This window comes from Hyalella azteca, unplaced genomic scaffold, assembly GCF_000764305.2.
Source record: "Hyalella azteca isolate HAZT.00-mixed unplaced genomic scaffold, Hazt_2.0.2 contig8024, whole genome shotgun sequence".
In the NCBI taxonomy this organism is placed as follows: Eukaryota; Metazoa; Arthropoda; class Malacostraca; order Amphipoda; family Hyalellidae; genus Hyalella; species Hyalella azteca.
The window spans coordinates 81,258-107,209 of NW_025938130.1; the positions used below are offsets into that span (position 1 = coordinate 81,258).

At 37.9% G+C, this 25,952-nt stretch overlaps 1 protein-coding gene across 1 annotated transcript; it reads right to left on the bottom strand.

The window, feature by feature from the left end:
* Window positions 1-1,252: 1,252 nt before the first annotated feature.
* Window positions 1,253-20,775, bottom strand: LOC108682063. The gene is made up of 5 exons (XM_018171171.2): window positions 20,226-20,775; window positions 6,665-6,952; window positions 4,518-4,808; window positions 3,987-4,095; window positions 1,253-2,686 (listed from the first exon to the last, which is right to left on the bottom strand). Exons 1-5 carry the CDS (start codon window positions 20,449-20,451, stop codon window positions 2,632-2,634), a joined length of 969 nt encoding a protein of 322 aa, XP_018026660.2. The 5' UTR covers window positions 20,452-20,775; the 3' UTR covers window positions 1,253-2,631.
* Window positions 20,776-25,952: the final 5,177 nt, after the last annotated feature.

Here is a 25,952-nt window from a genome sequence, read left to right on the forward strand (position 1 = left end):
GTACCCGAATTTATACCGAGCTGATCTCTCTTTTACTGCTCCATAGGAATAATTTTTAAATTTTTTGAAGTGTTATTTTGACCTTGTTATAAAATATTTGGGTAGTGGACCGTACAAAGCAAGTACATGGCACATTTAGATTGAATTAAATATTCTATCTGGCAACTAAAGAATTATTTTACAAAAGTTAAGGCTATTTCACCATACATAACACACTCCTCGTGCTGCAGAACACACTCCACGTGCTGCAGAACACACTCCACGTGTTGCAGAACACACCCCACGTGCTGCAGAACACACTTCACGCGCTGCAGAATACACTCCTCGTTCTGCAGAACACACTCCACGTGCTGCAGAACAAACTCCACGTGCTGCAGAACACACAACACGTGCTGCAGAACAAACTCCACGTGCTGCAGAACAAACTCCACGTGCTGCCCAACCCACTCCACGTGCTGCAGAACACACTCCACGTGCTGCAGAACACACTTCACGTGCTGCAGAACACAGCAGAACACACTCCACGTGCTGCAGAACAAACTCCACGTGCTGCTCAACCCACTTCACGTGTTGCAGAACACACTCCTCGTGCTGCAAAACTTATTTCACGTGCTGCAGAACACACTCCTCGTGCTGCAGAACACACAACACGTGCTGCAGAACACACTCCACGTGCTGCAGAACACACAACACGTGCTGCAGAACACACTCCACGTGCTGCAGAACACATTCCACGTGCTGCAGAACACACTCCACGTGCTGCAGAACACACTCCACGTGCTGCAGAACACACTCCACGTGCTGCAGAACACAACACGTGCTGCAGAACACGCAATCAGAAAATATTTACAATTATCGTATCCAGTGACTTTATTTTCGCTTAAAATTCTCGACCAAGAAGTGAAACTTGTTCAGAGCAAAAATTTTTCGTTATTGAATTGAATTGGCCCAATCGTGGTTTCCTCCTATCATATATTCCGATTGGACAATTTCGGACCTATGTCATTGAATGAAACTAAATTCATTAACATTTTTCTATCATTGAGTGAAACTGACCTCATTAAACATTTTTCTATCATTGAGTGAAACTGACCTAATTAACATTTTTCCATCGTTGAGTGAATGACATTTTTGAGTGAATGACTCGTTGAGTGAATGACCTTAATGACATTTTTCCATTAGTGAGTTAAACAGTTCCTATTGAAAATTATCCTTCACTGTATTAAACTTTATTCATTTAAATTTTCAATTGAAAAGTTTTAATAATCGATAATACGGTTTTTTATAAATGAACTCTTGGTACTGACGCAGCACAATTTGGTATTTTGTGACCCAGAGAAAATTCGTAAACTTACATAGTCATTCAAAGTTGAAGCGTTGCATGACTTTGATTTTTTGCTTTTCGCTTGCTTTAAAATAAATTCGAAACGAATTTGCGGCTTCTTTTGCAGTTCAAACACAATGTGATCCTATATTTGATTTTATATTAAACTGTTAGCCTTAGAAATAATAACTTTACAATATTATTTAATATTAATTGTAACTTATAGATATATAAGGTATCTAACAAAAAACATGATATAACATTACATGATGAATTTATATCTCTGTCCTTACACACATACATTTGTAAATTAACTGGCCATAACAATTTGTTGTCGAATGCATCAAATGGATTGTCACTGCAATCAAGATTTTATATAATTTCTTGAGTTCAAAGCCCCGTTATTGCATTGCATCGAGGAATTGAAGAACACCTCACACAGGAAGAGGATTAAGATCAAAACTCCAACACTCATTGTACAACAATGCATCCAAAAAGTATGAATGTGTAAAACTAATTCTACTTTCCTTATAGCCGACAAACTAACTTTACTAAACTTCGCAGCATCGATCACAGGAAAAAACGTTGAAGTTTAACTCGATTATTTCTCTTAGTTCTACTGTTGAGTCACGATGGTTAATTATGGACACTGAGTGTTTAATTAATCATCTTGTAATTAATTAGAAAAGTTGGTTTTGATCACCTGCGCTAACTGAGAACACACACTGACAGATAACGCAATCATTTGTGATGAATTTTGATATTCTTGACTTTTCCAATGAACCAGTGAAGAAATTTATCCTACAACGTGACTCAAAAATTTACAGCAATCGCAGGAGGTTAATTCATCTTCTAATTTAATTCAACTACTGGGACATAATGCAAGATGGACGCCGGCATCCATCTTGATAACAATAGTGGCTGCACATTGATCTTATATGAGGTTCCTAGGCTCGTATTGGTCTAGCCTTATATTTTCCTGAATTAGTGGAAATTCACCTTTTCTTCATCGAGATTTTTGCTTGAAAATTTTAAATTTTCAAGTCAGTCATCTCGGTAGTTAAGTTTGAGCGCTCAAATCAATAATTGTTATCCCTCTCTTCTTTTTATCGTGACTGCTAAAACACTACTTTGGTACCCGAGGTAGCCTTAACAAATCTATTCATTTATCAAGCGCTCAGAATCAGCATTATTTCGAATATCAAATTATAGGACCGTTTATCGATTTCATCCCACATGTGCCCTCACAAAGTCAACAAACCGACGTGGGACAGACAGTTTCAGTCCCAAATTCTTCAGAGATTTCTTCAAGCATTCAATAGTTCGTCAAGGTTGTAGATGTAGCCACCATTCTGTTGCAGCCTGTTGATGAAAGCAGACGAATTATTTCTTGCTTTTAGAGAAAGCTATTAATCAAAGTTTGAAAATTCAAAATCTCACATATTTAGTGTTTTTGGACGGAGCTGGATCCTGTTTAATTGATTTGAAGCAGCAAAACCCAAAAATCTAGGAGTTGTTTGTGAGGTATTGCCGTATTTTACCGTTTTGTTTAACCATAGTACGGGGCACCACCGTGAGCGCTTTGAATCTTAACTAATGGCATTTGATTCCTGTAAAAATTAGTGCTAATCATTGTCGACCTTTGCTTTCTGAAAAATCATTTCTAAAAAAAGCATTAATGTAGCCGAGTTTATCTGGGAACAGAAAGTGAGGAACAAAAACCAACGATTTTTTGCGTCCGAGTATCATCAGGGATAACAGTTTTGAAAGATTAGAATCATGTTCCTGAATAAATGAAGTCGATGAATACACATTTAAAAAATTTGGAATAAGTTTAATAATAACAGGACAAACCCATTGAAACTAAACGTGCGGTTTTTGCCAAAATAGACATATCTACTTTCATGTTAGAAAGGGGGTCACCAAGAAACATATTTAGTTTCATATTAGAATCACTTGAAATTTGCCATGGATTTTACTCAAGTCACGCAAACGCATGCGAAAAGGAATAGATTTTAGAGATTGAAATGAAGTATGAAATTGAAGTTTTTCATATTAAGATATTGAAAATATTCTGAATGTGAGCTGTTCGGTAGCGCCAAGGTTTTACACCTAACCTTTTACGATATTATTCATGGACCATAGCTGAAATGCATTAATTTTGCATGATCGTTATGTTTCAACTATTGTGCCATATCTCAGATCCTGAGAGACAAATATGATTGCTTCTGCCACAGACGTTGAAATTTCACCCTTGTCGAATTGATCAAAGTACAATTTAATTTTTTTTAAAGGCCTCCCACACTCACCATTCCAACAAAAAAAAAAGGAATTGATTTTATTAATTAAAAACAGGGAATGGTTTCATGTCAATGATCAGGGCCCCGACCTTAACGCCTCTGATGGTGGCCTACACCGACTCCGAGGGTCACTGAGCTGTGACGCGAGCGACACCTACCCGCGTATATGCAGGAGACGCACGTAAGACGTACTGGAGTTTAGGTAGAGCGAAACAATTCTTTAAAAGCGTAAATGCTTGAAGATAAGCTTTTAATGCTTTAACGTAAATGCTTTAACTTTAATTCGGTACGATTACAACGTTGTAAAATTATGCAGTCTTACATTTGCAATCATGAAATTCATCAAAGATTAATGCACTCACTGAAGCTCCAGCAAACGGCGTCTGCGCGCTCGTCGATTGCTGTACTGCCGCACCACCATCACCACAGTTACGTTGATGATGAGGAACCCCACTACACCACACACCACTCCTGCATCACACAATCTCAATTTCAGAAATAATCATTTATTCATTATCACATGGAAGCAGTAATTTGGAAGCATTAATAAGATGACATGAAGATTTTTATCTCTGCTCAAGGAGTACTTCAGAAATTGAAGACGAACACATTTTGCCGCGACTCGGATGCCAAAAATATGATTTAGTTTTATATTGTATTACCCTGATATGTACGTTATATGTACCGAAGTACAGCTGAGTAACATTATTCGATCGAAATTGACGAAATGAACATATCAATTATCACGTCATGTAGAAATTGAGTTTATCTAAATCTGAAAAATGAAGAAATAATGCATATTTTTTAATTAAACGCAGTTGAGAAATACAAAAAACTGAACTAATGGACAAAAATAGGAATAAATTAAAAAAGCAAGCTTAATATAAACTCACCCAAGATGAGGCTGGTCCGGGGTGTGCTGTTGTGGGGATCATGGCGGGGGAAGTTCATGTGCCTCTCGTTCATGAGGACTAAAATCCCCTCGTCTTCCTGATGGGGATGAGACCCTGAACCAGGGGCTTGCGGACCTTCCCCACCAGGCCTACGGGCTGATAGGGAGGACGAGAGGGGACTAAAAACATGCAGGGGTTCTTGCCGGGGCTCGGGGGGAGACTTTAGGGTCACCGCCTGCGTTTGATCTTCTCCGGTGGTGTCGAGGCCTCCACTGCTCGCCTGCTCACCGTCTGCCAGGCACGACGGCAATGTGATGAGTCATGGACCTAATTTTATTGTTACCTTCATCGTAATTAATTGCATCAATGATTTTTTCTGGATATTCAAAATGAATGTAAGCGAAGGTTAGTTGGAAGTTGTGTTATCATATGCCGAGTAATGAAATTTGTGATATAACAGTAATGACATAATCCTCCATCGAGCGCAAATTATATTAATTTCTACATGGTATTTTTTACTTCACTCTTCGGTAACAGTAGAGGTGCTAGCAGATCTTCCGCGCACTCTAACCCATGGGAAGTTAGTCGTGATCTCCTAGCTCGACCAACCGCTGTAAACCTATTGTTGAATAGCTTTGTGGTTTCATCAGTAACGTGCATTTGTGTTGTATGTAAGGAACCTATCATACAAAAACTAATCATGGTGTAAGGGGCCAGATATTGGCCTCGTTTTGTGTACCAAGTTTCAAGCCGTCGCACTCCTCGAAAGGCGACTGCAATGAAATATGTACTGGCCGAACTGTCTTCGGATGTAGTCTAACTCTAGTATGGTGCCACTTCATCATTCCCAATAATTGTTGTGCCCATCATTGTTGTATTAACGTTCTTCATCATCTGTACCTTTCAAGTGTTATTGGATTTTGCTTTTTCAAGTAATTTCTGTAAATCTCTCGAGCAAATATTTGCCTAAACTTCGTCCTTAGTCGTTTCAATCGCCCACAAACCGTAGGGCCCGCTGGCAGAGACCTAAAAGTGTTAAGATGTAGTAGTTTCCCGCTACAATGGTCGCCTTCATGATCTCACGGCACAGTGGTGAAGGTGAAAAATTATTCGATAGGTTTTTGCATCACAAGCCCACACTTGAACTGACTTGCTTTACTATGCAGGGTGATTCACGGAAAATTTCCTGTTTTGTATCTTGCGCCAAGAAGCCAGATATTGTAGGAAAAAGAACAAAAATATTTCATATTAAAGGCAAGGTTATGAAGTTTCGTAGCTTGTTTAGTCAGTTGCCACTATGGATTGCACGAGTGAGCAGCGTGCGTTTGATACCGATGCGTACTTTTCTAATGGGTCTTCCATTATCGCTACTCCACGGGCATTCCTTACTCGGTTCCTTATTCGTACGTCAGGTTGGTTTCCTGATCGGAAATCGATTGTTACGTGGGTGAACTCATTTAGGGTAAAGACAGAAATGATGCTTAGGGCAATGTTTACAATGATTGTCCAAGGACGCTAACTTATTTGATGAACAACATAAGCTAAGCTATCGCCACCATACTCGTCAATATGCTTCAGCGAGTTGAACGGAATTTAAAAAATATAACTCAGTACTCACCGCAGGGAGTGACAGAGAGCGCATTTTCTCGTCGACGAAAACTTATAGTCACGGACGGACAGACGAACAGACAGACGGACGGACGGACGGACGGACGGACTGACGGACGGACGGACATGACGATCACAGTAGCGCATTTTTTTCCATAAATGAGAAAATACGCTAAAAATCGACTAGCTGAATACATTGACTTTGGCGGTAGTCATTTGACAGATGTCATCTTTCAAACTAATTGGCACAAAAATTCAGGTAAAGTTTTTTTCATTGAAATTTATATTTTAATGATATCTTTACTGACAGTTTCTATATTGAGCTTTTAAATCAGTATGTTTCCGTAATTCAACCTGTAACCCATTTATATTATTTTGAATACTCGAACTCAATCTCATTCTCGTTTTTGTGTGAACGAAACTCACCCGTAAATGAATCTCGCTCGTAAATGAAACTCGCCCTTGAACGAAACTCGCCCCTGAACAAAACTCGCCCATGAATAAAACGCCCATGTTCTGCTCACTCGGCCGTAACTCACGGGGCGTGAAGTGCACGGTGTTGGAGGGGTATGGAGTACGGCCGCGCTTGCAGCTGAGGAAGGCGTAGTATGTGGTGAAGGACGAGAGATGGTCCAAGACGATTCTAGACTCCTGCGGCTTGACTTGAGTCTGGACATGCACGGCCTCAGTCAGGGGGCCGTAGTGAAGCCAACATATCGAAAACTTGTGGCGAATCTTAGCAGGAGTTACCCACTCGATCTGCGCTCCATTGGCTGTCTCTGAACTCACTACGATCTCCAAAGAGGTTGAAGAACCACCCCCATCTCCTGATGAGAGAAAGTGATGGAATTGATTAAAAAAATTCAGAGTTTGAAGTAATTTCACTCCCCAGCGTTACCGCCTGTTAATGGAGGAAGTTATGAGTAATGATGAAAAATACGTTCTGCTGGTGTGACTAAAATAAGTTACTTCTAAAAAAATACAACAAGTGACTTTTTCACATGGCATATAAAAAATTAGGCACGTGAATAACACACGTCCAAACTATATATAATTCATTTGATTCAAAAGTTCCAATAAGAATTAACATAAATAAATAAAGTGGCTTTTCTGGTCTGTATTTTCCCTCAAAACTCACAGAGAAAAAATGCAGAACTACAACATAGAATTTAAAACAGCGGCTGTCATAGTTTATTTTCCATTTGATCCGTATATGAATTCACAATTACAAAATCAAATTAAAGACTTTCTCACTCAGTTAACTGAAAACATACGGTAAAATAAAATTAACCCACTCACTGAAGAATAAAATACGTGGCCATCTTCTCGGAAGTAAGATGCGGTCGCAAACTACTATTTGGGGCGGCACAGAACCCGGAAGTCGGCGATAAGATCGCATGCGTCATGTTTCTAGCCCTAGATGCTTTTAATTAGCATTATAAAACTCATTTGCATTTAATTATCACGTGCCATTGATTAGGGCGGCAATGATCCTCATTAGGAAGGCTTTCGTGTATTCGAGATCGCCATTTTGTCGGAAAAGTTACGGACAAAAGTCCCGCTGTTGACGTCGTTGCTTTGATGAATTTCAGAGAATTTACTGATCATTTGCGATGCTAACTTAATGGCATGAGGAGAGCGCTGCAGAATGTGCGTATGCGATTACTTCTAGAAGCATGTATTTCATTAATTTAAATAAGGTTTATTTTTCCTTTCTACGTAGATTATTCCACACATAGTTAACATGTGACGTATACAAACATCAAAGCGGTATTTTGACAACTTCTTTTTTAATAACGTGCTTTTACTTTAATGAATAATCTTAAGTTAAAATTACGAAAAATTAAGTCTAGCGAGATTTGTTTGTTTGCTGAAAATCAAGCAAACATAGAGTCAAACATAGGGTCAACATAAGCGCAGAGGTCGATCGCTGACAGCTACCTTACTGATGGATATTTTTCTGATAATTTCATCCCGTCGAAATGAAACACAAATATAAGCATCCTAAAAAGTGCTGTGAGAACTTCCAGTAAAGCTAGGGCATCATACACGATGTTAACACTTCATCCTTGACCCAAGTTTCACTGCACAGTCCCGAAGCTCCTGAAACTCATGAGCTCTAAGGAAGCTCAATGGAACAAAAGGCGGTGAACGGGCTCAGCATCTTCTCATTCCCTGCTTTGAGTGCAGTCTTTTATTACTTGTCCGGATAAGCCTTGGATTACAAGAATAAATTACCAGCGACTGCGCCCAAATGATTCATTATGCGGGTGCCCAGACTACTGTCTTGAGCTCAAACTAGGTCATGGACGCTCAAGAGTTTATGCTGCGTAAAGGGGACGAAGCAGGGGCCATTTTTTGTTCCGGTTGTCCTTGGTGTTGTTTTCTTCGTACTAAACTTCTTGTCCTTTCTCCATAAACTCTTTATCTCCCAACTCATTACTTTAGGACGGCTCCTTCATGACCTCTTTAGGGAAGAATAGCTCCTGATTTTATCCTTGTTGTTCATGACGTCGTCATATAATTCATAAATCCTCATATTTTTTACCATAAATTTCCTTTTCTCTTCCTAAGACGTTCAGAGAGCTTCAAATGTACACTGTATTTCTTCTTTAATTTGACTCGGCCTCATACGAGAGGAAAAATGTTCATTCCGAGCCGCTGAGTCGAAGTGCATTCGTGTCTTTATTCGAATTCCAGTATAGGATTCGAAAATTTTAAAAATAGTTTAATTGCAGTATGGAATTTGCCGAGTGAACCGCTGAGTGAACCGAGTGAAAATAAAATAAAATAATAAATTTACTAGTGGGAAATTATGCATAGCATTTGTTTTATTTAATCACAAATTAGCCAAGAATTGAGAAAAAAGAAATGCAATGGTAATCCGTCATATTTTCGTTTAAAACATTCCTTAATTAAACACGCGTACTGCATTGTTTGGCCGTTTTCCTTACTATACTTGTATTCCTGAAGTTTTAAACTGATGTTGGTCTCTAAAACGTTTTCAATGAAAACATAATGAATTTATTCGAAATTTCCTTTGCTATGAAATTCTTTGCTTAAAAATTATGTAAAGGAGAAAAGTAGTTACCATTTATCCACAATGAAGATAATCGAGGATTGTCAATTCATTTCATAATTTTGCAAAGGCTAATGATCAACAATCAACAGATATTGGTGTTGATTAATGTGTTGAGGTTGATTAATATGTTGATGTTGATTAATATACAGAAAAATTTCTATGCGAGCAATAGTTTAGACTTCAGGAGGTATGCCAAAAATAATGAGGCGATGGTATATAATTGATAATGTCAAAGAGACGAGGAGATTATTGAATTTTCTTCCACTTATAGCAAAGCAAAGCTTTCTTTCTTATAGCAAATAAAGCAGAAGTCGAAGGCAAGACTACGCGAGTTTCAATATCATTTGACATACGACGCGGGCTAACATATTAATGGACTAAAAAATAACCACTTGTTTGAAAGCGAAGTAAAACCGCATAAAATGTAAAATATAATTCGCATAGGATGCGAGGAAAGATATTTATTTAATGTTAATAGGTAGCCAAGGCTATGACGAGTCACTGGTCGTTTTCATTTATGATTGAAAATTTGCAGGATTGAAATTTACGAATTTCAGAATTACCTCGTGAAATCTTTACAAGCTGAGCATATAATTAATGTGCAAAGTCAATTGTTGTAATAATTATAATCTTGGGGGGGGGGGGCAGAGCGGATGTAATATTGAGAACAACGACACTCATAAATCACTCATCATCGCTCAATCGCCTCTCATAAATCTGACATGGAATTTAGTGCCTAATAAAGATTAAGTCTGGATCATGCATCAGGATCGATGAGACAAGCCGGAGCAGCAACATCGTTTAAAGGATGAAACTCTCCACTCAGTTGGACGATCCTGCACATTACCGCACACAGAACAATGAGAGGAAGATTGTCCAAGTGGCAATGCACATTTTGCGCTTGTGTGAGTCTTTGCCTAGTTTGCCAGGCAAAAGGGCTTATCAGTGCGACGCGCAGAAAGTCGGTCACCTTTTGAACAGTTGGACCCTCTCAATTTTTTAAGTGCCAGGGTTGCCTTGCAGTTCATTCATCAACCTTCATATGTAACATTGATCAATTTATAATGTAATTTGTGAATTTTGAGATCAAATGATAAATTAATGTAAAACCAAACACTTCGACTAATTTACGTGCTGATTTTAATTTTGCAAGATGACAGAACTTGGCCGCAACTTGTCGTGTTGGCAATCGGAATTGATTTTATGTTTCCACCCAACGAACGCTTCATAGCAACACTTACGATTACATTGTAATGAAAACTCGATGGAATGTTATTGAAGTCTAAGTGACTATAGTTGTGTCAAACTGTTTGGTAAATTCATCTAAATTAAATGTAGTTTTCCGAATCATCTGGGATGCGTCCTATAGTATCCTATAATGTGTAATGATCAATTTACTGTTTAATTTGAATTAAAATAAACTCAATTCGATTAAAATGCTATTGCACTGCATATATATGTTGATAATTGCATGAATTAATTGGATAAAATTCAAATTTCAGTTTTGATTGCACGGTACATTCTTACGATCTCCATAGAGGAGATTGAATAATCTGAACCTGCCACTAAAAATTGCACTTCTATTCCTTGCCCATGAGCTTTACTGTTTTGCTTAAAAATTTTCCTGTCGCCAAAGTTTTCGTTAAAAACCAATTTAAAAAACTTTGATGACTTCTCACGCCTAAGTTTTATGACAAAGTTAGCGTGGAGTGTTTTGTACAAAGTCGATATTTTCGCATTAGGCGTCGCAAAGTTTAGAGTGCGCGGCGCGCGGCAGCTGACCGAGAAGAGACTTGACGATTGTCGTTGTACTTGACTTATGTGAGCAATTGGAACTTGAGTGTTGAATCATACATGGATGAATTTACGGATGAAAATACATACACTGCAGCTTTCACCAGCATTTCGTGCAATATCACATGAATTATTATTGCTTCGAGAGGAATCCAGGTCAACCGGACTAGGATTTTGATCAAGAATTTAGGTTAAAAATAAGAATAAAAATGAACAGAATTTGCCTGCTGAAAATTAGAACAAAATTCTCTACAAAATTTATTATAAACCACAGAACCTTAATTGTAATCGAGATCACAAAAGGCGTATCTAAATTAAAAATTTTTTCATGCCAATGATAAAGAGCAGACGCGCATAAAACCTTGATATTTTAATTTCAGTCGACATGGCAACGTCGGAGGTGACTCGGCTGGGCCGTAATTGTACGCGTCCTCCGAACAGACGGAAAAGAAACATGACTGGCACTGAGATGCGTAATTTGACAAGCAGTATTTAAATTATTTCAAACTTAAATTTGACCCATTTGTACGAAATTACTGCCAGATGAGCCAGTAAATTTTACTGTGTTTTATTTTTCAAAAAATATTTTTGTAATATATTTTTGCGAGCAACGGCATCCCAGAAGCTTAAAAAAACGACACTCGTAGGATTGTTTCTAGGAGTTTCTTTTGGAGGCTGCAGCTTTCAAAAATCATTAATATAATGTAGTGTACAATCAATTAAATGCAAAAATATAAGATATTCACATGCAATCGCACCTGAGACATCGCAGAGAGCTACGAATTTGAACAGATATTTAATATAGTTGATCCAGCCGAACAATCTAAATGCGAAGTCGTTTAAGTTTCGTCATTCAGTCAGCGCAAACTACACAGCATATAGTGGCTAAAATTGGCAGTAATTAGCTATAATATCGCACCTCAGAACATCGGTGTTATATTTTCTGGAATTCTGAACAATAACCATTTATAAAATCCAATTCGCAATAATATTTCTCAATATTCAATCATGTAAATCGCACATATGAAGCCGACATGTATAAATATCTGAATATAGTACCAAACTCTCTAATATCTTACTATATACAACCTGAAATTCAATACAAGAGCGTTTGATGACATGGGAGGAGAACACCAAGCTCGTGGTCCCACAAAACGGCCTCCAGGCACGGCTTCTTGCCATTCTCAGTCCGAAGCCTAAATGATTAATTGCCTTCTGGCGTTTGTCGTCCAAACAAAGCTGGCCTTTCTTAAAAATTTTGCGGCCTTTCCACTGATGTTAACCGCCCTTCCACTGATGTTTACCGCCCTTCCAATGATGTTTGTGGTCTTTTTTCACCAATGTTTGCTACCTTTCACCGATGTTTGTGGCCCTTTAGCGATGTTTTCGGCTTTTTTTCCACCTATATTTGCAGCCGATGTTTTGACTGAAGTTTGAAAGTAAAATCAATCACTTCTTATGAAGCAAAAACCTGGAAACTACAACGTTGTTTTAAACCACAATGAACATACTGTGAAACTTCACTGTTTTATATAGTTTCCAGGATTTGGCCTTGAAGAGGTTAAAAAATTTAATTTGCTTCTAGAAGCGCCACTGGAAGAAAGTAGAATTTGAATGATGCTATGATATAACAATGATGTAGTGATGCTAGCTTAGATTAGGCGGTAATATTTTAATGACTTTTAGCCGATTCTTAGCCACTAGGCCACCTTGCCGATTTGTTCTTTATTGCTTGCTTGTTTTCTAGTCCTAAATGGTTGCGTTATACCTGTTATGAAGTTGGAAGCTCTAATGAGGAAGTATGTAACCATCATGAATACATGGAGAACTGTCTTCCCTGCAAACATTGTGGAGGATGCCCAGTGTCTAAATAATTCTGCATTATCTTCATGAGTGTTGAAACCCTTATAGAGCGTTGAGAGCTCCTAAAGAGCAGTCGCCATTCAAGTCTTCAGTGTTCATTGAAAGCATGAAGGTGCAACCAACATTTACTCCTGCTATCTAAGCAGCGGCTTAATGAAGCTCCGTTGTTTATTTCCAGGCCCATTCAGGTGCCGCCTCACCTGAGGGTTCACAGGAGGTGTGTGCTCAACACTTTGCGATTCGTACCCACAAACTCAAGAATATCCATTAGGTTTTTTAATAAGAATTATATTTTACTTCGAGAATATTTCTTTGGGGTTGTTTCTTAATTTATAGCTGGCTGCGTAGCGGAGGATCTTTGAAGTATCGATACGCAGCAATTTCGGCAAAGTCGACGGCTTGAACGAGAGACTTGCAGGGGCTGACTTGAGGGAGAGACTTCCACCTGACAATGTGAAGTTGTGGACTGTCAGCCCGTTGTCGGACTGTCAGACCGATGTCGGACTGTCAGCCAGTTGCCAGCTTTAGTTTCTGAGTTCTCAGCTTACATTTAAGAATTCAATTTTGAGGCAAGGGAAAATATCGGACTGATTTTTTTATAGAAGATGCTCAGCTGAAGAACTATACAATTAGTGGCCAATTGAAAAACAAAGAGTTTTATGTGAATGTTATGCTTGAAAATATGTTTGTTTGTTAGCGAAAGAGTTTTCGTAATGTAGTGAGAACTAAATTATCGCGCTGCAACGATACGTTCTTAAAAAGATTAGAGCGGGTTCAATAATGAGGCTACGATCGGATAACATTTTAAATAAAAGGTTATATCCTTGCTTGTGGTCCTCGCCTCGCCCAAGCCGAGCAAACAGCTTTTCCAATTACAGGCCACACGCGACTGCTGCTGCAGCATGAAACTCTCCTGGGTTGATAACGAACGTAACAAAATTCGTCGCATTGAATTTTCTGGAAAAATCTGGACAAATGAGAAATATTCGACTTAGAAATAGGTTGCTTTTTGTGTTCTAGAAAAATAACGCGATATGAACAACTCCGTTGATTGACTTTCTGCTTTAGGCCGCCACTTCAATTAATAATTAGATTTCCAGACCCAGGGCTTTGTTATGTGACTCATTTGCGGTGAATTAGGAGCAAAAATGTGTTAATTATTATAATATACACTTGTACAAACTTCACGTCATGGTTGTAAAACTAGTGAACAAGTGAAAAAACAATACATGGATATTGCGAACAATATTTTATGCACCATTGCGTTATTTGATACCAGATGAAAGCTTAGAAAGTTCCAGCCGAGTAGCTGAATCGTGGAAACTCGGATGCCCTGCTACCTGCTTTGCGGTCATCGATCCAGGAAATTAGTGCAGAAACTTGGCCGGTTTATCGGTATATATTTCTGGCTTACAGCGGGCTGTCGCAAAACCGACTTTATTTGGAGCATGGAGCAAACCATTCTGGATATCTTGTCTCAAAATGCAGCTTACAAACTCACAAATGAAAGCTGCGTTGTATACACAAATACCGTACAAACACAGAAACATGGAGTTAATCACACACTAGAAAGTTGCGTGTTCATCACAAATAGGCTTCAAAGTACAGAAATACAGGATTGACCACATACTTTAAAATAGTGTGCACAACACCAGTAGCCTGCAACATACAGAAACACAACGTGTACCACACAGCAAATATTTTACTCCATGCAACACCCTTCAACACGCAACATTTTTCATTTATCAATATACGTAGTTGATGATTAGGAAGTTTCCTGTTTCGAGTCTTTTCCTAAATCTTCTTTCGAAATCTAGAAATGTATACTTTTGATTGTTGATCATTTGTAGTTTTAGCAGCTATGGAAATGAGTCAGAATCAATGGTCGCACATTTTTGCTTAATATATGCGAATCTAGCCCTAGTAACATATTACACTGTTATCTTTATCTCTCTCGGCAATACACATTCTTTTCGCTTTAACTTGGTGATTGTTTCAGTGTCATCCTCGTATGTTAGGATCCACAGAAAGGAACCAAGGAATAAATTACTCTATTTGTTTCTACATTATAATGAATTCTATTCTATTTGCTTCATTATAATGAATTACTGCATTTATTTCTCCTGTTAAAATATAATAAATCATAGTATTTATTTCTCCCGCTACATTATTATATATTAGTGTATTTATTTTTCCTGCTACATTATAGTAAATTACTGTATTTATTTCTCCTGCCACATCATGGTCCAGCAAAATTTCAGGCAGGGTGAGATGAGGCCACGAGATTAGGCGTGCAGGTGCCTCCTTTTCATCGGGGGCGGTGAGGCTAACCTTTCCTGCGGCCTTCCGCGGTCTATTTATAGGTCGCCTTTGATCAAACCTGCCGTTTGCTGACTATATTTAGCTTTGTGAGAGATACTTATAACTTTTTACGCGAATATGCAGCATTAGCCAAAAGTTGAAGCTTCTATACGTGTGCCGCTTGCATTCTCGGGATTATATTTAGCCATTTTTAGCGCATTTTCTCATTTATGGGAAAAAGGCGCTATTGTGCTTGCCATGTCCGTCTGTCCGTCCGTCTGTCTGTCCGTCCGTGACACGTTTTCGTCGACGAGAAAATGCGCTTTTTGTCACTCACTGCAGTGAGTACTGAGTTATATTTTTTGTAAGTTTAGCTTTATCACTTTAGCTTGTGTTCTAAAACTTCTGATGATATCTTCATCTCTTGTCAAGTGTCTCGAGCCATTCAGTCAGTATCTCGAGTCGTTTAAGAAGAAAGTGAAGCCTGTCGAGCATACTTTGCATATTGAAGAGCCTATTATAGGCTTCTTATAGCGTTTTTGGGCTAGTGAGACGCAGTCTCTGTAACAATATAATTATCTTAAGTCCCCATCGCCTCACTCTGTCACGCATAAACGTCGGCCTGACGTGAAGTTATCGCCTCAATGATCGCAATCGAACGAAATTCTAACAAAAAATACTGATATGAGAAAATTTTTTTAATTGGGTAAGTTGACTTTGTTAAACTGTTGAGTAGAGGCATAACTTTGCATTAACATAAACCAATTCAAATAAATAACACACGGACATATATTTAGAAAATATTAACATATTAAGAAAATCAGTACCTTTGAATAATTAAATTTCCAGAAAATATTCTTTGCAAAGTCAAATGACCTCAAAGTTGCCAATAACGCCAAGGCCTTCATAAAATCCTCACCAGCAAAGCCATCAGAGGCAAGTTGGAAGTTTAAATGACTTTGAGTAACTTGCACTTAATTAGATACTGTTAACTGACCTTGACACCGCATCTAAAATTTGCTCACAAAAACCGTCCAAAGGTCGCTTGAAAACTTTCAAGACCAAGTCTTAATCTTGGATTTTTTACATATTGGGCCCCGCGAATGGAATGACTGGAACTTCAATCAACATCGCCGCTTTTTTCATCTTCGCTACTGCCACAAAATCCCCCGACGAACACAACTTTCACGACGGCCGTTTTTGATGTCGGTCGGAAGCCACTGACTGGCCATAATATTGTCCAGATTTGAACCAGTCTCAAAAACCTTCAATTCAGCTCCTAATTTCGTCGTGAAGTCTGGCCGAGGTCACGGCAGCATCACAAAATGGTTCAATAATCAATGCCGTCCAAGAATCAACGACTCCAAATTTGTGCCACTGGGTCACAGACAAGATGGACCGAAATATCCTGAATTATTCATATTGATTTGCCATTACGTAAGTAACTTTTGCCGCCTGTATGCAACCTTCGAGCCATTGCAAGCATCAGCGTAATACTTTCTCCGTGAAAAATGTCCGCTGACTACCAGATACATTTTTGGAAATGCCGAATTTTGGTCAATCCATTAGAACTTTTTACGAAGTAATATGGTATGTTTATCGCGTGTGTGTGGTATTTTAGATGATTTCCTAACATGCTGATGGTTTTATCGAGTTAGTCGGAGACTCATTTAAAAAATTGAAATACTGACTAGCGTGTCTTTATTTAACGTATGGTACCTATTATGTAAAAAATGTCTTCGATTTCAAACGTAGTTGGTTGGCAAACTGTAAAAATTACTACTTGATTTCTGCATTTACTTTTAATACAGATAGGAAATTCCAACTTTTACCAATAATTGGAAAAAAATAATAATTAAGAAAACCTAAATAAAAACTTCATTATTAATAATATTGAAATATAATACGCATGTCAGGTCAGAGAGGACGGTCACTCTTAGCGCGTCACGACTAAGCCCTCATTGATTTGCCTGTCATGGCGACCGTCGGTGATGTCGTAGTCATGCCTATTAATGAGCACTTCACTGCTCACGCCTATAACCATCACATTAATGACTGAATATTTGCTGGACACTGAATTGATGAGCAGTTCGCTGCTCACGCGTCTAACCATGCTCGCTGAACATTGCACACCGTATTGAAGGTCTGTCGGTTCTACATTTGGAGCAGGATTTGTATCTCAATTGTAATTCACTGTGCTTCAACTTTGCTGTGAAGGAAAAAAATTAGATTTCTCCCAGATATTGATTGCATCCGGGGTTGTATAGAGGTTATTTGCAAAATGATAATTTAATTGGAGACTTCAAACAAACATTGCGTTATTCATGGAAGAGAACAACCAACAAACTTGAAAAAAGTAGAATAAACATAATATATTCTCCTTTATTTCGTTGAATTTTTTCAAAATTTTGGCCTCCATCAGAATTTCTAAATGACGAATTTCCATCAGAATTTCTAAATGACGAATGAAAATGTCCACGGGCTTTACACCGAACATTCAATTATATTTTCTTGCCTCTCCAACAGACTGGACGATTCCTGGGAAATCAATTTCACGCTGCATGATTGAAACACGATTGAATGCTCGGTTTTTATTCAGCATAACGTGTATATAATGGAATAATGATTCATTCAGCTGAGATTGGGACATCGTGTTGAATTTTGAGTAGCTTGGATTTGTTTAAGAAGTTTGTTGCCACGGTTTAATGTATTAGATATGTTTTCGAGTGAGATCCGCTGTTGTTTTTTTATTCTTCTATTGTTCAATGAACTTGTGAACAGGAGTTTTTGATTAAAATTAAATTAGATTTTGAATGATTAAATAATTGACATAAAATAAAAAATTTTCCTCTTATGTACAAGGCAAGCGAGAAATGTTTGTTTATTGTTATGTTTGTGTTCAGGCGAGACCATCTATAATAAAGCAAGCTGGTTTTCACTTACAATAAGGGCGATACAACAGACGATTGTTTTTCGCCAGGCGAAGATCAAATCATAAAGTTGTTGCTGGTCCGATTGGTAATATTGGAAGGCTGATTGAGCGCGTGTCCACGATACGCATCGAATCAGGAAGTCATTACCATGAAAATCACAATATTTGCTAGATCTGAAATTGGTTATTTTGATTGACAAAAGTACACTGAATTTGTATGTTAAATAAAACTGGAAAGTTGAGATACAATACAAAAAATATAGCTCAGTACTCACTTCAGTGAGAGACAGAGAGCGCATTTTCTCGTCAAAGAAAACTTAAAGTCACGGATGGATAGACGGACAGACAGACGGACTGAGAAAATGCGCATAAATGAGAAAATGCGCTGAAAAGAACGCTTTTCTCCCTTTTTATTGCTACGCATCAAATGCAAAAGAACGTATGACTAAAAATATGTAATGAAGAAATAGGATACGTAATAATAAGATAATACGTGTAATAAGATAAAAGTACATGTAAATGAACAATATTCTATCATCTGAACGGGATGTATCTGTATAACAAGGAAAAGTAAAGTAAGAAACATCAATATATCATTCATTTTATTCAGGTTAGAATGAATTAGTTATGAATGCCGTTACTTGTGTCCGGTAGTAATATGGAACGGCCGTGTGAGCGCAGTCCGACAGAAGGAGATTCCATTGAGTGCTTCTTGTAATAGAATCTACATGTTCAGCCCCTGCAGGCTGAACAAGGTCTCGCTTCATGCTAGCCTCCATGGCGTGCATATGGAGGAGGCGGGTGCTCCATGGCGTGCATATGGAGGAGGCGGGTGGGCTCAACCATTTGGATCACAAGGACGAGGTTTAATCCTAGTGATCGTGCGAATGTTTATCCTTTCGAAGACATGTTTTATTTTAGACTAAAGCAGCAACACTGGGAATGACCACAGCATCTATGTAATGAATTTTTAGGATGCAAGCGATGAAAGCAGATCAATGTACCTCGCCATGATAAACCTATGCATTATTGTACTATGCATAGATTAAGCCATAAATAATGAATTAATCGATTATTATATCTTTGTCACTATGCAAAAAGTATTACATTTCAGGTGACATCGTGAGTTCACGATGAGAAAATTAATTCTTTGATGCTATGCAATTGATTGGAGAAAGTCCTATAAAAGCCTGTGCAAATTTAAATGTACACAGACACATAAACATAACGCGATGAGTTTGAAAATTTGAACTTTAAGCTGCAATGAGCGTGTTTCAGACATAAGGTCTTTTGTAATAAAAATAATTTTTAATTTAACTTCAACTCTGTATTATGATCCTAAAATAACTAATCGGACTGTACCTGAGAAGAAGAAAATTAATGCTAAATGTTTCGAAATTTCGAGCAACTGTCGTCTGTTTGTCTATCAATAAACAGAAAATAGACCGCAAAACGATTTTGTCATTAATGACGTAAATGGCGAAAATGTCCATCATATTTTTTTTATTCTCCGCAAATCCAAAAATGTAAGTTATGATTTTTATCTTGTAAAGTTGGAACAACGAACACAAACAAAATTTTTTTCAAAGGACTCCGACATTCAATTATTGAAGTGTAGAACTGGCTACTGGCTACGATATTAGTAACCCAAGCAAATTAGAAATTCGCGAATCAGAATAATAATTGCAGCAAATTTACGTCTTGCAGATTATAACAGGCGCAAATAATAAGCAGCAACTTAAAATCACTTGACAGAAATGCGAATTCTAGAACAATATGCGGGTTATAGAAATACCTGCAAATTATGAAGAGAAGCACGACTCTATTTGTACAAAACGAGATAAAGCTAGGAATACAACGTAGAAAGACTCCAGATTACAAGAAATTAACTTTAACATTAATAACATTAATTAACAATTGAGACAGGCTTGCACCAAATGAAAAATATTAATTTGCAGCATATTAACTAATTATGCATTTTATTATATGTTTGCATTGGTTGTAGTACTATTATCACCTGGAGTCAGGCAACGTAGTCCCTTGATCGATAAAAATATTAATTTGAAGCATTTAATTGTAAAATTAATGTATTTTATTATTAATTTTAATGCATTTCTATTATTTGCACCTGGAGTGAGGCGACCCACTGCACTGCCAACCACCAGCAGGAGTGTCAGCGCCACCGTCAGGAGACAGGAGCCACTGATGCGACGTCTGCTTGGCGGGATCATAATTTTTACGTCATCCAAAGATGCGTACAAGAAGTCGTTCTGGTGATGCATATGCATCTTGTTATATTGTTTATTTTCTTGCTGCTTGTATGTCATATTAGAATTATGTGTTTTATTACGCATTTTGATGATATGGAAGATCTTCTTTTAATGAAATGCGCTTGTTTTTATTTAACTGCTGTTCGGTGTCTTAGCAGTTGTATGAAGTTCAGATAACTGATCAAAATATTATGCTTGAATCATGTTTAAATATTTCTAATTAGAGTTTACTTATAGGACACAATCACTCTAGTTGGTTCCTTAAAAGGAGTTTAGAAACAGGAAGTAGAGTATGGTCAGTTACAAGACAAAAGAAACGTTTTCTTCTTATCGAATTAAATTCACTTGGTGTCTAGAATGTCGGTCACTTTCTTGTTAAAGATAATTTTTCACGAGATGTTCACCGCACGAGAGCTACACGTGCACTGATCTCGGTCACCGCGCTCACTGGGCTTTATAAGCCAGCCCAGAACTGGCGCCAAATGCTCAATACTCAACGCGCCTTATTTACGATGTTCTCGGGTAACTGTCATGCAATACTTGATATATACACAAGTTGCAAATTGCGAAAATAATTATAGAATTCGTGGCATCGTACCTGCATACAAAATAAAGTAATAACATTTGGGCATTTTCATCAGCTGAAAATGAATTGGCCGCCGCTGCTGGCAGCCGCCGCTGTTCGGTTCCAGGAAGTGTAAGCATGACGCCCACGCTTTGCTTTTGTCGGGAATGATGCAGGCAGCGTTCCAACATTCCAGTTTCCATCATTCCGATCCTGCAGAGACTTTCATTGATGAGCGATGCTCGTAGCGGCGGGGGAATTTCCCGGAACTACAACCGCCGGCCTCCGTACGTTCGTACGGCTTCATTCATGAAAAGTTGATGGTGCAGAAAAATGAATAGGATGCGGCTGGACGAAAAATTTCTGTCATTCAATGAATGTGAGTCATAAAAGTGGTGACAGTGTGATTGGTAATATGATTGAAACAAATGAGGAACATGACATTTCATAATTAATTGAAAATTTGAGTGAATGAGTATTTTGCAATTGAGGATTACAAGCATTACTGTCGTGACGTATGATTGGCGAATAACAGGAAATGATATTAATATTATAGATTATTTCTCGCAATAATGGGACATATTCCGCCAAGACTTTCCCAATGAGGGTAGGAGGAAGCATTCACACTTACTTATAATAGAACAATTCCTTTTCATGCAGATTATATATAGAACATTTCAAGCAAAAAGTTTTCATGCAGATTAAAGTTAACCACCAGATTTTTAGCGCATTTTCTCATTTATGAAAAAATGTACTCCTGTGCTCGCCATGTCCGTCCGTGACTTCACGTTTTCGTCGACGAGAAAATGCGCTCTCTGTCACTCACTGCAGTAAGTACCGAGTTATATTTTTCATTTTTTTCCAACTATGAAGATACAAATTTTGCATTTACACAGTTAAATTAAAAAATTATTGCATGATTGCTGAAGATTCATCTTTTCTCTGGCTTATATTGTGTTTTAGGAACCGATACAAACAGCGAGTTAGGGAAACATGAGTCATGAGGTGAGTCTGCCTGTCTCGGTCCCCTCACTCCTGCTCCCTCATGGATCGATGGTGAGGGTGATTTAGGGAATGGTGATGGCAGATTACCATCAATCATCATTACATCCGAGAGAGAAGAAAGGCTCAAGCGTTTATACGACCAAGCTACGAGCCAGTCTTGAACGAGGAAATTCATTGGTACGCCGTGAGTCTACGGAAACTAATTCCAAGATTTCATTATTTTCACGTTTATTTTAGGTGAGGTGATATGGAAAAAATATCAATCGATTATGCTGACAATTTTAGAAGAATATTCACGCAAAAGCAAGTTGGAAAAATGTAAGCATATTTTTCGTTGCATGTATTGTTTGATTTTGTTCTAGCTAAATTTAGTTCGGTAACAGGCTTAACATACCTGGCGGTGAGAGTTAAACACCGAAATTCCCTTTAATGTTCAAACATGACGAGCAGTTCTGCGTATAAAATAGAATTCACCCACAATAAATTATTCCCAAACCTTTACTTACGAGCATAAACGCAAAGTCATGTAAAGAAAGACAGAAAATGTACATCTAATTTGAGTACGACGTGAACATCCTTATAACACTAATATGTTTTGTGCGGAGTATTCATTAATAGACTCATTGATCTATCTTTTATAGTCAAGGAATAACATTAATAAACTCAGAAGCAATAATCCAAAGCATTATCCCTCACGACTTTGGTAGGAAGCCACCAAACAAACAATTCAACAGGAACGCCGAACAGAAGCCAACATCCAAACACATTCGCTCAGCAAACAGTGGCGTTGTGTGGTGGCCAAATACAGCCAACAATCAACAGAGCGACAACGCTTCTGTCCGCCCACATAGAAGCTCTGACGAACATATATTCATCATTATCAACGAACATACCAAAACAATTATGGAAAATATTGAGGAAAATGGATAAAAATTATAACGTAGAAAAACCGACGTCATTCTGCGCAAATATCCCAGCCAAAACGATTAATTGGCAAGTCACCTGCAAATTCGTATATGAGCCAACGAAATTCATAATTAGACATTATCTGAGGATGAATTAATATTTACGTTCATTTAATTAAATTTTACGTCGCATATATGGCAAATTTTTTATATATTTTTTTCATTTCCAGCGATCATTTCATTTTTCCAGCGATGTTTCACTGCTGGCTATTATTGATTTTCCAAAAATTTATATTTTAAAATTTGTCGAATTTTTTACTCCAAAACTTCCTTTTACATAGCATAGCGGAAGCTTGTTTATGACGCTGTTTCAGTGATATTTTATATTTAGCCATACTCTCGTGATAATTTCAATATCTCCACAGGTTTGTCAAAAATTCTGGAGTGGATGTGTCATTGCTAATCCAATTTCCACTACATCATTTTATTCTGTACCTGTTTTATTAGTTTTCTTCGTCTTCGACTTCCTTATTTTGTGCTCGTGACTGTTTCTTCCTCCAGCATTGCCTAAAGAACCGAGGAACCATTAAAATTCCACCAAGAACTAGAAGGAGAGCCAAAAAACCGAAGCCAAACGCCAAAACAAGAACTAGATGAACAGCTAAAGAATTGAGGCTACCGTAAAACACCACCATGAACTAGAATAACAACAAACTAACGTAGGTTCTCAGAAAACCTAACATAAGAACAAGAAAACGATCTTGAGAATAAAGGCTCCTTTGATATCTAGAACTAGAAAAGAACCAGAGAGCGACCAGAGTTTTGTGGCGTGACGGCCGCGCACGGCAACTGCGACTCTGTCATTGGATTCTTCGTCTGTAACGCGATTATGGGACAAAAATAGGCACTGCCAGTGTGGCAAATTGGCGTTAACTCTCTACCTGGAGCGGGTCTGGTGAAAATAGTGTACGTAATGGTGCACAAATGTAGAAGATATCCTGCATAGATTTCAAGTGAAAATAGTGAGCATTAGGGTGCAGAATTAAATATTATTCTATATAAAGAAATGGTAAGAAATGTATAATGGTGTAAAAATTTTAGGAAGAGGATATCATTCACAGAGATTTGGTCAATATATAGTCATTAAATATATGTAGTAAAATCACTAGAATGTACTTATCATGATCTTAGGTCTAATTTACATTGCACCGGTAGATGACCAAAACAAAAATGGGAAAACAGTAAAAAGAAATATGAAATAACTTAAAGAATAAATATAAGAAATAGAAATAGTAGATATCGTACACAAACATATGTATAAAATAAAGAGCTAATGGGCATACATATTAAAAATGAGGTATCCTATAAGGTATTGTTAGAAGAGTGAGCATAACAGTAGCAGGCATTTCAGGAAAACGGTATCCTCCATAGAGGCGATAGAATAACTATGCTAAATGCTAGTAAAGCGTTGATTCGTAAAACCTAGATATGGAATAATGGATGCTCCTCGCTATAACACGGATAAAATGCAGGGTGGGATGAAAATTTTATTAAAGGAGAAATTGGAAATCATGGGTTAGACGAATAAATGATAACACGTGTAAAGAAATCGTACGAATAAAATAAAGAATACATGTGTTAAAGATTAATTTCAGAAACAAATCCGCGAGAAGAGAGAGATATATATGAGAAACATACATTCGTGAAAACAAAAAATGAAGAAAATTTAATTTCAATGTCAAAAATCCCAACGTTTGAAAAAGAATGTTAGAAATCTACTAGATATTTTCAGAACTTAAATAAAGCATAAAAATAATTGTGGAACAACCTTATTTTCCTACGTTCAGCCTACGAGTACTGAAAAAGCCCACGTGTTTTGCCGAACGCCAAAAAAATCGCACGGCTTTCTTATTTTGCAGCGGCCTGGAAACCAGACTTCAGGAAAACTCGACTGGCGGCGAATATTCCGAGAAATGTTCACAATTAGAAGCTCCCTCACCTTTAATTAAAATGAGGCAGCTCGCCATAGCCGACCCACGGATCCTGTCATAATTTTGTGGTTGAGCGAGCAACACGATTTACGCTCAGTATCTTTATCTATTGGTGAAGTTAAATGAATAATGATCCAATATTATACTAAACATTATAAATATTTGTTCATAGTTCGCAGAGCTTCACAATTCTTATCACACTCATGAATTCCAAGTGTAGAAGGGTGTCAAATTCCTCGTCACCAAAGTGGGCTTACTTAAAAGAAGAACATAATTTCAGCAAAATTTTTGAATATTCCGGCAGAGGCTAAAAAAATCACTAAATAAGGTTAGAATTTATCTCCAGGAGCATCTAAAATTTATATTAAAATAGATAGATTTGATGTCATTCGTTACAAGGAACATTTGCATTTATTTATTTGATCATAATAAAATTAATCAATGACATATAGGTGCATGCCGCTTGTGGGCTCGCAATGTTATCGGTCACGAAGTGCGATGCTGGGGCGGCCGTTGCGTAGATGAAGAGTCACTTGTGAAGGGAGCCTTGAAGGCAATTAGAGCTTTGCGCTGCGCTTCGAATTTGCGTTCATCACTACAGTGGACCACGTGAACCTACATACTAGTGAGCCACGTGAACCTCTAGTGAGCCACTTGAACCCTGTAGTGAGCCACGTGAATCCAGCGCCGTACTACATGAACCCTGTGGTGAGCCACATGAACCCTGTAATGGGCCTCGTGAACCCTGTACTGGGCCACGTGTACCAAGCATCCGTCTACGTACAACCAGCATCAGACCGCTTGAACACTGCAGCAGACCACGTAAGCCCGTGGCACAGCAGCAACTACGCATCATTGTTCTGGAATAAAACGAGTGTAATGAGTCAAAACTCCCTACACATTTACGAGCTGCACATCAGATTTTTAATGTGTAGATAAATAAATCGTAGTATTTCCTTCATCGCGGACAGAAGGAAACAATCAGTAATGACATTGTCTGTTCGGGAGTCTCCCAATGCAAAAATTGGGAGAACCACTGCCGGGAAATAAACCACTGCCGGGTATTGAAATATTTCTACTGTCTACCAATTTCAGCAAGAAAACCACTTAGAATATTTC

Excerpts from the sequence above, each read along its gene's own strand:
- LOC108682063 (XM_018171171.2), bottom strand. The coding sequence starts at position 20,451 with ATGCGTAATAAAACACATAATTCTAATATGACATACAAGCAGCAAGAA. Across the intron at positions 4,096-4,517 it reads CCGGACCAGCCTCATCTTGG|GAGTGGTGTGTGGTGTAGTG; the intron begins GTGAGTTTATAT and ends TGTGTGATGCAG. Across the intron at positions 2,687-3,986 it reads CGCCGTTTGCTGGAGCTTCA|GCTGCAACAGAATGGTGGCT; the intron begins GTGAGTGCATTA and ends TTTCATCAACAG.